Source organism: Lutjanus erythropterus, chromosome 3, assembly GCF_056507025.1.
Source record: "Lutjanus erythropterus isolate fLutEry1 chromosome 3, fLutEry1.hap2, whole genome shotgun sequence".
Taxonomy (NCBI): Eukaryota; Metazoa; Chordata; class Actinopteri; order Lutjaniformes; family Lutjanidae; genus Lutjanus; species Lutjanus erythropterus.
The window spans coordinates 21579709-21594582 of NC_139319.1; the positions used below are offsets into that span (position 1 = coordinate 21579709).

Below are 14874 nucleotides of genomic sequence, written 5' to 3' on the forward strand. Positions count from 1 at the left end.
AATATTATAAGGCCAGCTTAGTGTGTGTCTTCAAGTCTTTTATTTCTTGTTGACAACAAAAATCCAGTCCACTTTCTCTTGTCTGGTCAGTCTCTTTTTTTTCTTATTAGCTTTATCCGTCAAGATCATTTTTGATCTTGTCACCTCTGACATAGAGGTTGAGTCTGGTTACACTGCTCGCTCGCGCGGCTCCAGCTCTGGCATGACACTAGTGCTGCTTTTAGCCAGCATTTCTCCCCCTGCTCCAGGCCTGAAAACCTCCTCCTCCCAGCATTAGAAAGCTCCTGTACAAGCAGTAAGCAGCTAACTGCTAACTAGCTAATAGCAGCTAGAGTTGAGAGCGAGAGCAAGAATTGAGGCAGAACAGCTGGAGGACATCTTAGCGAAAACAACAAAACATTTTCTCTATGATATATCATCCAGTTTTACCAAAATCATTGCTGGTGTAACTTAGTGCTTAAAGTATTACACACCTCTCCCATTACATTCTGTGAGAACAGGTCGTGTCTAGAAGGAAACCCCAGACTTGTGAAAAATCTTGTGAGAGTGTTTTCTGTCCCTAAATCAAACCCAATCGTAACCATAGCGGTTGGCACATTATAAAACATAATTATTTTGTAAAACGTGCACAATAAATACACAAAGCATACAGGTTTTGCAAACCTAGGGTTCCTTTCTAGACCAGGCGTACGGAGCCCAGAGTGGGAATGAGAGAGGCGCCAACCTATTACAAGTCAGTGTAGCATGAAAATGATTTTGAAGCTGTTGTTTTAGGGTAGAATACTGTATATAATGTTTTAACACCTTTCTTTAACACCCTTTCTCTTCAAGTATCACACCCAAGTATTCACAAATGATTTAAACCGATTTCTTAACAGCTAGACCAGAAAAAACAGTTCCAGCTTGCTTTAATGTCTTTACCTTGCATGCTTTTTCCTGAGGATCATCAGTTTAGGAAGGAGAGGGGAATTGCCTGCTTTTTGATCATATAGGAGTTTGTTTCATAATTATTTATTCTACTCACACTCTCATTGTAACTGACTCTGGAAAACAGCATCACCCGGGTGCCTAAAACGCAATGTCAGTAATGTAATGCCTATAGCTGGATGTCTGGCAGTTCGCTCATCAATAATGGAGAGTCCATGCGTGTTCAAGGCGAGGCCTAGATTGCCTTACAGATCCGTCACACATGCAAGCACACCTGACTTTAACTAACCCAGAGGCTGTGAGTTTCTTGTGCGGTCAAATGGTTGAATTGTGTGCAGCGACCTCATCCTCTTTGTGTCAAAGCAAAAAAAACAACAATGAACCTATACAACCCCACACACATACACACACATACACACACGCACGCAACACAATACTGACGTATCACATACAGTTTCTCAGTATCTGGTGTTGCATCAGAGTAAAAATGAGGTGATTCTGAAGTAACACTGAGGTCCAGCAATGATGGAGGCTGTCGTGGTAAAAAGATGATGATGAGGGAGGCTGTCAGGATGCCTTGGCAATGATGAGGATGCTCATGAGGAAGACCATGACGAAGAAGATCCACATGAAAAACCTATCCATCACCTTGGCAACTTTCTTCCACTCTGCCACCTTGACACAAGTGGCTCTCTGCTCACGGAAGCAGTTGGCGATATACTGGATGTTTTTCACCACCTGAGGAATAGACGCAGAGATGAAGCATCATGGGAGATAAAGTCATTCGACATGATGTCGGGGGAGGGGCATTAAGCGGGTGCACTTTATATCACTACAACATAGCATCGACAAAGTGTCGTTATTTTTTCCTGTTTATTTAAATTTTGTTTTAGAGATGTGTTTTTAAGGATGATTTTATAGGTTGAAAAATGAAAAAAGAAAGATTACATTTTCACAACTTTAATAATCAGGCATTGAATATCCTGAGGATGCATTGCCAAGGGATTATCACTGTTTTGGGGTCTGTACTCTACAGATACTGAATAATATAAAGGTTTATATATTGATTTATTTATTATTATTTATGCCAGCAGTTTCAAGAAGTTCAAGAAAGAGAAGCCTTGTTTTGCCACCTGATACAATATTGTTAGTATAGTGGAACCACAGGGAAGATGGTAGTTTTTTAAAGAAAGTAGCTAATTAATTGTTTGTAAATGTTTTAAAACTTTGCACATGAAGTTCTATTAAAAGGGGACATATTAAATTTACAATGTAAATGGGCAATGTATCTGGGAGATTCAGAATGTAAATCGGAAAATAAAGGTCATGCTTTGAGAAAAATACTGAAATTGTGTCATTTTAGCCTAAAAATATTAGAAAATAGCAAATAATTCATTTTATGAAATATTTATATGTTCTTGCAGGAAAGAAGCTGCTCTGAGGTCTGGTGGGACAGCAGCAGATACCTCTGTATCTCTTGCCAGACAGCAACAGGCTGGGGTGGGTATTGTCTTTTAGTGTCCTCCTGTTTCCTCCTTTTCTCAGCACTATTAGCTTTGCTTAATTTTTCCACACACACCAAGCCATTTGTTTACACGAGTTGGCCGTTGTTGGCTGAGTTGGTATAAATAGCTTAATACCTATTAATCATGTCTTAACCATAAATTTATGAGGCACCATTGGTAGCCTGGGGCCTAAACCAAGTGCCCGATTAGAGGTTAAAGAAACTCTAGAAGAAGAGGAGTAATCAGATAAGAAGGTACAGTGAGTACACAGATGGTGATGTACCTGTTTATGTTGGAGGCAGGGGCAGCAACAGGGGCATGCTGGGATTTGAAGCTTCTCCGTGGGGTAGAGGAGCCGTTCCTTCAGTCCTCCGTTCAGGTGCTGGAGGTTTCGAGGATGAGGAGGGGCCTGGTAGTCCAGTTCATCCCTCCCGATGTGGTGGTAGCGCTGTGTGGACTTCCCTTCACCCCTCTCCAGCCTGGCAGCGTGGTTGTTATGGTTGTTGTAATGGTGACGGTTGCTGTTGGCGTTGCCATTTGCCTGATTTTTCTGATGCTTGTTGTGATGGTTCACGCCATGGCCGTTGCTGTACTTGTACGGGTCGCTGTCGTGATAGTAGATGTCGTGGAAACGGTCGTCAAGGTAGCTAGCCTTCTCGCCCATGGGTTCCTCGGGGTACAGCGGGGTCCTCTCACTCTCCGGCGTTGTGCAGTTCTCCCCCACCTCGTAGACAAAGAAGATTTTAGACATGTAGTCTATGATGAGGACCTTCGCCCAGTGAGGGACTGGCTTGGCTTCAGCTCCACAGAAATGAATGTTCATGATGAAGATGGTGAGAGAGGTGGAGGCTGTGATCATAGTCATGGTGGCTATGTAGTACTTGCCTACAGGAGAGGACAAAGAAAAGGACACCTTTACAATGGGAAAATAGTTGACAGGAAACACAAACAGAGCAGCCCTACTTTGCAGACTACAGGGTTGAACATTCACTTCATCGGCAATGATTTGGTATGACATGCCATGAAAATCTGTAGTTCAGGATATATCTTGATACACAGATGAAGTATCAACCTATTGAAAGCTGCAGTAGGAAATATTATATTCTTATAATTTTGGTGGAAATCGCTACTGTATGACACTTACAATATTTAAACGGTCCCTTTAAAAATGTGTCTTTGCATTTAGTTTTTAATAATAACATTGATACTTATTGTAAGTCAACATTATGAAACCCTGAGTCAAATATAGATTTGCTAACACTGGTGGAAGAAGAATTACAGTCTTTTACTAAGAGCAACTACAACTTTCATATTGTGTTGATTTTTTTAGGCCCCAGTGGTAAACAGTGGTTGTGTTTCCAGCGTAATAGCAACAAAATAATAACATCAAAAGTAGAATTATCTAAATAAAAATCTCTTCCTGCTTTTAACTGGTGAATGTGCTACTTTAACTTTAACTGTGAAAATTTAAACACAGGCTTGTTTTATCTGATTTCAAGGAGACTTCAAAACAGTTACCAATTAAAAACTCCTTGTACTAGCTTTAATAAAAAATGCTAATACCCCACTCTGAATGAACTTTGTTACAAGGCTTAATTACAAGTCTTAGTTACAAATCTTAATTTGTAAAGCATCTAAAGCTGTCAAATTATTGTAGTGGAGTTAAAAAGTATATTTCCCTATGGACTGTAGTGGAATACAAGTACAGAATACTGAAGTAAAGTACGAGTACCAAAAATTTGTCAAAATCAGTACTTGTGAATGTGCACAGGTACATCCCACCACTGCTTGCTAAGTCAATTTATTATCGTTTTTAATTATGAGATTCTAAGTCTGAATCTAGATGACTATCTACTATCTCATAATGTTGACTTACTATGCATATTTTTATGACCCATAGCTTTTCATCCACTTTGTTCTTTCTCGGTGGAAATGAGCCTCTATAGTTTAAATTATTCAATAATGGGGCAGAACTGAATGCCGAGAATAATCCAGACCTATGTAGGGCATGCTTTCTGCGGGAGGCATGCTCTCAGCCACCAACAATTGGAACACGGTGAGCGCCAGCAGCACCGTGACCCCAAGGGAAACCTTTTCCCCTGAGTCGGCTGGCAGGTAGAATCCCAGTGGGGCCAGGAACGAGATGAGGAAGCAGGGCAGGAGCAGGTTGAAGATGTAGAAGGAGGAGCGGCGCTTCAGCAGCAGGGTGTAGGTGATTTCGGTGTACGGGTCGGAACAGCAGCCGTACATCATGACGTTTCTAACTGCCGGCATGCCGTGACACTCCCACTCCACGTTCTCCACAAAGTCAGACAGGTCACCGCTGTCCATGCCCAAACTGATGTCCACCTGTGTAGAGGAAGCACATGAATGAAAGCTCTGGAAATCAACACACATGAAAATATGTTCATGTGAATGCACTAAATAAGAGCCTGAATGATGAATAATAAATAAATGGATTACATTTATATAGTGCTTTATCATAGACACTCATGGTGAAGGGGGAAACTCGCTGTAACCACCACTAACAGCTCTGGTTTTGGTCTCTACAACTCATGAGAGAAATATCTGGTTCTTAAGCTACAAAATGCTGCAAAATGATGTCTGCTGAGCAGGTAGTATTCAGTTGGTTTTTAGATCTTTTTCACTGCCTGCTGCCAAATCAAAACTATGACACCAGTGAGACTGAACCAAAAGAGTAAAATTGTGGGTCAGACAGCGAAACAATGAACTGAAAAAGCTATAAAGCTCCAGAAAGACGAGGGGAGCTGCAGTTTCAGGTGATGATTCTGTCTAGGTTCATTACTGCAAGCAACACTATTCACATTGTCATTTGACTCATTGTTATTATGAAAAAATCACCAATAGCTCCTTTGCGTATTTACCAATAACTGTCAATACAGTGTAAAAATAAAAAAGTTAAGAAAACTCAAAATTTCAAGGCAATCGCCTGCAATGGAGTTTTGAGTTTTGAGTCAAACTCACATTCTTAAGTTTTAAAAAAGTTTTCCCAACTACTGATCTTTCATTGAGATAATTTACTATGTAGTCAACTGAATTCAAACTGACTCCATTAAAGGAGCAGCACTTTTAAAAGTCAGTCAAAACAGAGTTGAGTCATTATAATTAAGCATTTACAGCACTCAAATTAAACCCAGAACATGAGCTGATTCAAACAGGACAGAAGGTGAGTTTCCTTCTCTTTAAACACGCCTGGTTGCCGTTGTAGGTCCAGGAGCCAAAGGTCAGGTTGCACTGCTGCCAGTCGAAGGGGAAGTAGGAGACGTCCACCACACACGTGCTCTTTGTGATGGCTGGAGAGTCCCAGATGATCTCTCCATTATAACGCAGCTTCACATTAGTGCTGGACGGACCTGCAGACTCCTCGTCCGCTCTACACACACACACACACACACACACACACACACACACACACAGAGCAAAGGACACATTTGTAGATGTGTGCACTCAATCAAATAAACACACTGCTGCATTACATTATTTTACAGTGTGGATTCCAGTTCTATCTATTTCTCCGTCTGTATCTTTCTCTCTATGTTTGTCTTCCCTCTTTCTCTTCTCTCTGTGTCACGTCTGTCTCTTGTCACTGACTTGTTGTAGAGGACGATGTCCGGTTTCCAGACCAAGTCACTGGGGATGTTGATCATCTCAAGATCATCATAGTCCTCCTTGTCCCACTTCAGGTATGCATCGTGCCAGACCTGCCTGATCCACAGGTATGTGGTCAGCACCTGGTTCCTCTCATCCTATACACACAGAGACACGAAAGGACAGAGAGAGCAGGACAAATCAGACTCTATACTCCAGTACCATGCTCACTGCTATCCTCTGGTGGTTTCTACAGGAACAGAGGACTGGAGGCAGCACTGTTAGTTTGGTCAGTATAGAGCAGGGATGTCAAACACACAGCTAGGGGTCCAGAACCAGCCCACCAAAGGGTCCAATGTGGCCCACTGGATGACTTTGCAAAGTGTAGAAAAGTTGCAGTGTAGTCATTAATTGGAGAGCAGAATACAGTTCTCTGAAAAAACACTGAATACTTGTTGTGGTCATATTTAAAGATCCTGAACATTGTGTGAAATATTGTCAAATGGCAGCTTCAGTACAAAAGGATCTGTATCAGATTTAGATTAGATTAGATTATCTTTAATAATCCTCTGTGGGTAAACTCATTTGCTACCAAATCAATTCATAGACAGAAAAATAAATAAATCATCTCTATCTTAAAACAATATCGTTGAAACCCTGTTTCTAAGGTATTGCCAAAACTTTCGATTTGTAAATGTCTGTCAGGCAGAGGATCACTTAACCTTCTTCCTCATTAGCTTCACTTTAGTTGGTGTTGTGTGGTGATACCAGCGAATTTCTAGACTGTGACAAGTTGTTCCAACATAAATCCACTGTGATCTGTAGATCGTAAAGAACAGGAAATATCAGTAGACTGACTGAATGTGGAAAAACTGAAAGAGTGTTGAGATTGCATTTATTTTACTGTTGACGTTTCAGGCTGTTTACCATCTATTTTGTAAATGGATGATTTACTGATTGTGAATGTTTTCAGAATGTACTTGTACTTATTCTTATTATTTATAGGTCACTGTCCAGTTTTACTGGTCCAGCCCACTTGAGATCAAATTGGACTGTATGTGGCCCATGAACTAAAATGTTTGACACCCCTGATATAGAGATCCACACATCTGTTCTGTAGCTGTTAAACTAGAGCCATGCAAAGATTAAAGGGGCACTCTGCTGATTTAAATGTCAAAGTAAATTCATTAGTCAGTGGGACTGTTACGCAGCCTGTGAAAACTGACTCTGGAGGAGTTTTGTCAAGTCTGACTCGAGTCACATTCCCAGGTATCTCAGTTCAGGAGTAGAGACTGCAGTAACTTACAGCTTGAGTTACAAACAATCTGACGAAACTGGCTGCAGAGTTGCATAACCAGGCCTCAGTGTGGGACCCAAATGTTTCTGTAGCTTGACTAAAACTTTCTACCTCTACTGAATCAGTTCTTTTTTTTATCATTCTTTCATAAGTTCCCTAATTTCTGAAAGTGCAGTACTGAAACATTATTTTTTTAAGAGTCATGAACATACAGTAGCACTATAGTTTAGCCATAACTGCATCTTAATTTAATTCCTTGGGTGCCAACCACTGGTGTCACTGGTCCACACACCATTCCCGATTTCACAGTCTGCAGTTTTTATGGATATTAAATATGTAATAATGCAATTTTAGCCCATAGCCACGATGTCATAGCACAAATAAATTAATTAATAATTAAAGAGTTCTACAAAGATATTCAGTAGTCCGCATATTTTTTTGTTTCCACGAATTATATGAGTTAGACAAATAGGTGGAGCTTGCTCTGGACAATGAACCCTCCGCAACGAAACATGAGACAGTCAACTGTCTCAGCGAGCTACAGTTGACTAGCTCAACATGTCCTTAGTAACAGCAACTTGTAATTGTGTAAAACCAGTATTCAGAGGGGTGGATGTTGTACTGCATCATACAATGCCACCGATTTAGTTAAGCATCTGCAAAACTGCCATGTGCAAGAACTTCAGCAGTTCATGCTCGTATCAGTACCGTATAGTATGTGTGGAAAAACATCCAAATTCAGGCAACGGAATCAGATCAGAACTGAAAAAAAAAAACATGGATCAGATCATCTCTAATACATGCTACTAAAAATCAGACTGTCAGCTGGATGTCTGCTGCTTACAGTATCAACACCTCAGTGTGAGTCATTACTTCACAGTACATTTTAATGTCAAGGGTATGTCACCCTGCATTTTACTGCACATATGAGCATGTGACAAACAAGTGAATCTGAAACACGTAGCAGTTAGAAGTGGGAGATAAGTTACAAGAACAACAGATCTTGATCTCTGTTTTCCTGTAATCATCATAACCATTTAGCATCTGAGGTAACATGAACTTTACATTAAATTTATATTAATGTAAGGTCTATGCCATTTGAATCTGTGTGTTACATGAATCTTTTTAAACATTTTTATATACACATTGTGTACATATTGTATGTACATTATTTTGTTATTAAATTATACTTTTTAGGTCAGTAAGTTTAGGTCATTATTTTATTTAATATCTTGGACATCAAATATTCTTATACTTCATACTGTCAACATTTGCACGTTCTCTGCTGAATACTTTGCACATTCCTGCACAAAACTGTATAAAACATTGTACATATTTTTAGCATATTTTTCCATATTTTATAATTTTTTAACTTTTTAGTTATGCTCCTTGGCTTGCAAGACTTGTCTTTTATCTTTCTTTATATTTTTCCACTTACTTATGTATTTATTGTTATGAACCAAAACACAAGGGCAAATTCCTTGAAGCAGCCACAGGTAAGGCCTGCTTTAAAACTCATGTTGAGTGGCAAAATCTGCATAAGATTCAAAAAGAACCAAATTATTTCTGAGAGTTTTTATTGAATTTGTATAAATAGTCAGTACATTTTCCATATGATGTAATAGGGCATATATACATGTGTATTTTATATCTTAGACTTGAATATTTTGGTTAGTGTAGGCGTCTTATAGTTTTAATGACGTGTTGAAACAAGACAGTATAAACTATACTACCAGTGACTTGTGACCACCTATGTCAACCACGGTGGAAAAAATATAAAGAGCCATCTGTAGAGATTCTTTTGTGGTTATTTTGTCTTATATGTGGCTGGGGTCGACAGGTTTTTTATCTCTACATCTGTGTTGGGTAATGACGTCTTTGAGTTTCCTCTCTACTCACCATATCTTTGATCTGTGACAGGGTGATCTGCAGAGAGACATTGAGGGCTTTATCTGTGTCCTCGACAGGTCTCAGAGCGTTGGAGTAGTCCTCCATTAGATCGGTCAGAAGTTTGCGGGCGTATTGACCCTGTGCACCATGGGACACTGAGGGGGGCGAGAGGAGAAAAGAGGATGGGTACTGAGGAGACGTGGGTGATGGAAACATAATTCTTCCATCTGAGTTTGCTTATTGTTATTAGGAAAAAGTCAGCTTCATGATTATTTCAACAGAGTTAAAAAAAGAAAAAGTCTCATCTACCTTAATCAATCGCTGATTTAGTGCACCAAGATTATTTAACTGAAGGATATTTTTACATACAGAATACCTTTTTTCTCATTTCACATTTTTACAGCAAAATACGCTGTACGTCTCCTGAAACACTTCCTTTACATTCCACACGTGCACACACACACACACACACACACACACACACACACACGTGTTTTATCAGTTGTTGCACAGTTAAAAGTGTAATCTGCAACATTTTTTTTAAACGTAGTTTTTATTTCAATTCCAGCAAATTATACAATCATTTTCAGAATCTCCATGCTGCAACAAAACAAACAAATCCCACCTGATAGTACTAATTTTGAAATACAACAAAAGTATAAATTATATAAACAAAACAAACAAACAAAAAAGGAATGATGAACAAAAAATACTAAGAAAAAATGAAAGGAGTTAGTAAGTGGATAAGTAAAAGAAAAGGGGTAAAGGTCAGGGAGGGGAATTGCGTATACAGTACAGTACAGTCGTGTATACAGTGGTATGAGTGTATGTGTGCATCAACAGGTGAGTCAGGTAGGAAAATGAAGATACATATGTACTGTAGAATATATATGCAGATTTTTACATAATTCCTTTCAATCATCAAATAAGACCTACTAAAAGTATGTGGTGGTATCTGTATGTGCAGAGGCTCTGCCCTCAGCCTGTATTTCCATATATATATATATATATTTTTTTTTTTATTTATTTATTTATTTTTTTTTCCGTGCTCAGGACATTTCACCAACTCAAAACATTGGTATTTGATGTCCTGATGCATTTGGGAACAGCTTGGACAAATCCTACCGACTCTATTTTTAACAGCAACAAACCACAGTTATGTTTCAGAGATGACTGAGCCGCTGCATCTATGTGCTCTGCCACACTGCCAAACATGATCGTAATCACAGTCGTAACTGACTTGTATATTTGTACACTTTGAAAAAAATCATACAGAAATTTATTGGATTCAACTATTTTTTTCTCATTAACATAAATGTATTCATCTATTCGTTCAATATTCATTATTCGTTATACCTAAAATTCCTAATTTATAAACATGGGTTCTTCTGCCTTTGAATGAATGTACTGTACAGAGTTTGATCAACTCATTAAATTAAGTTTCTGAAGAAACATGATTAGCATATTAGTAAATTTCCCAGCATGCATTGCTTGAGTGTTAAAACTCTCCTGAGGCCTTTATTTTTACAGTTTGAAGAAAACATATATGATAAAAAAAAAAACTTTCTGTGTGTTTCTGATCTTTCAATATCCTACCGTTAAAGCGGAGTTGGTGGTGCGTTTCAGACAGTTCATAAATTAATTTAGCTAAAAATAAAAAGAGCGAGAGAGAGAGAGAGAGAGAGAGAGAGAGAGAGAGATGGAACATACAGGGTGAGGATGTGGAAATACATGGAAAACATTTGACTAGTCCTAAGTCCCAACCCTTTTTGCTCTGTGCTCCAGTAACAGCTGAGCAAACTTTGGCCAACTTTCTTCTTTTGTGTACTCAGATTAGCTATTTGCTGGGTGTGGTTATGTTGACAGACAAATACATTTTGAAGATGTGTTTAAAGATGCTGCTGGGTGACCTGTAAATGTCACGTATAGTCACATCTTATGCTAATCTTAGCAATACCTCAGCTAAGTTGCTAGCTAACAATTGATTTACATCAGCTAGCTAGTTAGCTAGCATTTTGCTAACATTCACTATCAGATGTAACTTGGTGGCTACTGACTGATGTAAATTAGCTGTTTAGTTAGCAAGTGTTTTGCTACTACTGGCTAACCCCCAGCAACATCTTTCAACCATCTTCAAAAGAATAGCACCTAGCATACAAGTACAGGAAAATAGGCACTTGACCGAGGTTTACAGTGAAAAGGGGAGTTTTTTGTGTGAATTTGTGATTGAATTACACACAAATGTTGTTTATCAATTTAAAAAATAATTGGCTAAGCTGCAGTTTGTCATAGGTCTGTCACAGTACTATTTAGTTTTGTGAGAAACAGCTCAGCAAACTACGTCTCTTGTCTCGCACAATATACGACATCACCACCAACATCACTGTTGCTTGTGTGACTGAACACACAGGCATTGTAGCTTCACCAGCTAACATTAACTTTTGGGGGGAGAAAGTCATGACCTAGATGTTGTGACTTTTGGGTGTGTAATCTTTCTAATTACATATCGAGAGGGTGACCAGACCTCTGAAAAACTCAGAACAGTCCTTAATTTTGAGCTGTGGTCCTGAGTCCTGTCCTGCTCATCACAAAAATTAACTTCTGGCCTGTAGTAATGGATAATATGAAGAAGCTAAAACGTGAGTTGTGTCAGATTACTTATGAAGGCTATAATTCCTTCTTTCAGTTATAAAAATAGTCGTGTTGCTTTTTATAAAATATGCAAGAGTATAACAGTTCTGTTGGCTTTTCACTTGTCGATTGATCGGTTTGTCAATTGCACTGATTATGTTATCATAAATAACAGATTGAAGGAGAGTCATGGGAGGATTTTGTGAAAAAACAAAATCTAAAAAAAGTTTGTAAGCCTGACTGTGCTTTATATCATCACCAGAGTCTGATCTTGATGATATTATAAATATTCAGAGGTAGAGTCAGATTTTAATCCAAATGATTCTGTACATTTTAATCCTTCTGACATGAAATGTTCTCGTGTCCCCAGTTTCACCCATTTTCACCCGGTCACCCTGCACCACTTGTACTTCAACTGTTTTATGTCAAAGTGCGACTTTCTTGACTTGTAAAATCATCTTTTAAATTGACAGACATCATAAATTAAATTCATTGCACAATTCAAACTGGATCAAAAATGATTAATGTCTTACCATTAACTATTGTTCATATTTTATTTTTAAGTAAGGTCCTCTGGAGCACACTGAAAGGCTGCTTCTCTATACAGATACAGATAATTTTGTTGGTTGAACAGATATAGGTGCAGATTTAAATAATGATGTCTCTGTGCACTTCTTGTGGGTACAATAGCAAAACATCACCAAACATCAGGGAACTGCAGCAGAAAACAAGGCAGAAACGGCTTTACAAAAACAAAACAAACTTGCATGTGTGCATCAGATATAAACATCAAACTGATCCATCACGCAGAACTGACCTTGAACCAAAAGGCTGATCCACACCATCAGCGCTGCCTTCCTCATTTTCAACCAGTCACAAGCCGAGGGATCAATTATTCAGAAAAGCAGCGGCTGAGACAACGCAGGTCCAGAACCAGAGCGTCACTCTGTTCTGATCTCCATCCTGCCCTGCTGAGGCTGATCGAGCCGAGACCACAGACAGAAAACTCTCGAAAATCTTACATCCTGTCAGAAGCTCTCAATGCTTCGCTAGCTGTTAGTCGCAGTTCCCCTCTGTGTCTTACTGTGTGTCTCTGTGTGTGTGTGTGTGTGTATGTGTGTGTGTGATCGCTGCTCTGGAACAGGACCTGGGGATATCACACACATACAGGTACACTGCAGTATCACATAGCACACAGGCACTGGAGGAAATGTGATGCCTACAGCCTGGTCCACTTGTGTACATGATCACAACCAGCTGTAAGACACACACAACAAACATACACACACACACTGAACCGTACTGCCTTACACTGCTAATGACATGTGTCAGTCACACACGTACAGTCACACTTTCTTACCTATGCTCAGATCATTCAAGATGAACACACACACACACACGTCAGTGAGGAAGTAGACACGTGTCCTGTACACTACATGGCAATGAACTTCACACAGATCCAGGGTCAGGTTTCACCCTGTAAATAGGAATCTTTAACATGATGACAGTAAAGCTGTACACTGGTCATAGATCAGTGATAAAGTAGATTTAATTCTCTCTTTGTCTGTAGGTTGTCAACGAGATCAGTGATCAGAAACAGAGATCAACATATTGATCTTCAATATTGGCCAGCAGTCATGACATCCCTTTCTATTAGTGGAGGCTCTAACAAAAAGTGACTGGTCTTTTTGAATTAGGGCTGCCAGTCTAATAACCTCCCTGAGGAGCTCAGACTGGCAATTTACTTAGTTATTTACAACTTCTAAGTAAGTGCACTTTTACGGCAGTTTTGGTCTGAATTTCTGGAATAAAAGAACTTCCATTGTGCATTACTGCCACCAACTTACTCAAAAAAAAAAAAGTATTACAGAATAAAACAAGTATGAGGGGAAAACTGAAAAGTCTTGGTAAGCACGTAAAATTAAAAGACTAAGATGATTTAAGTTAAAGGCACAATTATATTTATTTAAGGAGAATTTTTGGATTTACAGTGATTCTGAAGGCCTTTATGGACAAAAGAGGTGGTATTTCCACAGCAATAACCCCAAAATGTAATGTCAAAAATTAAACTTTTCTAAATAAAATCTCCTCCTGCTTCATTTTAACTGGCTAACGTATAACTAACTTTGCCTTGGGAAATGTAAACAAAGGCTTGTTTCACCTGATTTCAACGAGATTTTGACTCAAACAACTATTTAATATGTATATATATATAACCAATTTTCTTGCTGATGGTCTTGTTTGCTTATAGAAAACCATCTGTATCAAACTGTTTCATAATCAGTTCAAAAGTCCTTGTAGTAGCTGTAATGTTTAAAGTATCTTAACGTGTTTATACTTTTTTTTCTTGTTGACAAATTAATGTTTTCATCACATAGCGAGGACCCCTATGGATATGTTATGTTTTAATTCTGTGTCATGCTTCAGTTTTATGCATATTAAACAATGTTTGTGTTACATGCTATTTACTTTTATTGTTTTAAAATGTTTTGGTGTCCTGGCATGTTGAATTGAATCTGTATTTTCTTTGTGTGTTTGGTTGTGTGTGTGTGTGTGTGTGTGTGTGTGTGTGTGTGTGTGTGCGTGTGCGTGTGTGCGTGTGTGTGTGTGTGGTTTGTTCTTTTTTTTTATTGTGCAATAAAGTGTATTCAAAACAAGGGGAGAAAAGTACAGAGAGACACATTAACAGCCAAAGATCTCATGAAAGTAAGACAAAGACAAACAACAAAAAGTAAGTAGACAAAAAAAAAAAAAAAACAGACTGAGGGATACAAGATGTGTTCAGTCTTGATGTGTTTGGTAGATGTGTGCATGTGGTTGGTGTGTGTGTTTTTGTGTGTCTGTGTGCGTGTCTACTGTTATACTGGGGCAATGAATAACATTGGGTGGTGATACAGGACCTACACATAAAGACACATGTTGCATATATTGAATATGTAAATACATTCCTACTCCTGTTGTGTGTGTTTATGAAAGATAAAAAGTCAAATTCTGATAATAAATTGATTATTTATT

The 14874-nt window shown here is 38.7% G+C and overlaps 1 protein-coding gene across 1 annotated transcript; it reads right to left on the reverse strand.

The window, feature by feature from the left end:
* Nucleotides 1-811: 811 nt before the first annotated feature.
* On the reverse strand, nt 812-12892 carry chrna9a (cholinergic receptor, nicotinic, alpha 9a). Its single transcript, XM_084713049.1, has 7 exons — nt 12677-12892; nt 9238-9383; nt 6045-6199; nt 5646-5826; nt 4430-4781; nt 2716-3317; nt 812-1665 (listed from the first exon to the last, which is right to left on the reverse strand). The coding sequence occupies exons 1-7, from the start codon at nt 12720-12722 to the stop codon at nt 1495-1497; spliced, it is 1653 nt and encodes a 550-aa protein (XP_084569175.1). The 5' UTR covers nt 12723-12892; the 3' UTR covers nt 812-1494.
* Between the last annotated feature and the right edge of the window lie 1982 nt (nt 12893-14874).

Bases quoted from the DNA above. Each gene is read 5' to 3' on its own strand.
- chrna9a (XM_084713049.1), bottom strand. From the start codon at position 12,722: ATGAGGAAGGCAGCGCTGATGGTGTGGATCAGCCTTTTGGTTCAAG. The intron at 9,384-12,676 runs GTCAGTTCTGCG...CGCCCCCCTCAG, and splicing joins GATCAGCCTTTTGGTTCAAG to TGTCCCATGGTGCACAGGGT. The intron at 6,200-9,237 runs GTGAGTAGAGAG...CTGTGTGTATAG, and splicing joins TGTCACAGATCAAAGATATG to GATGAGAGGAACCAGGTGCT.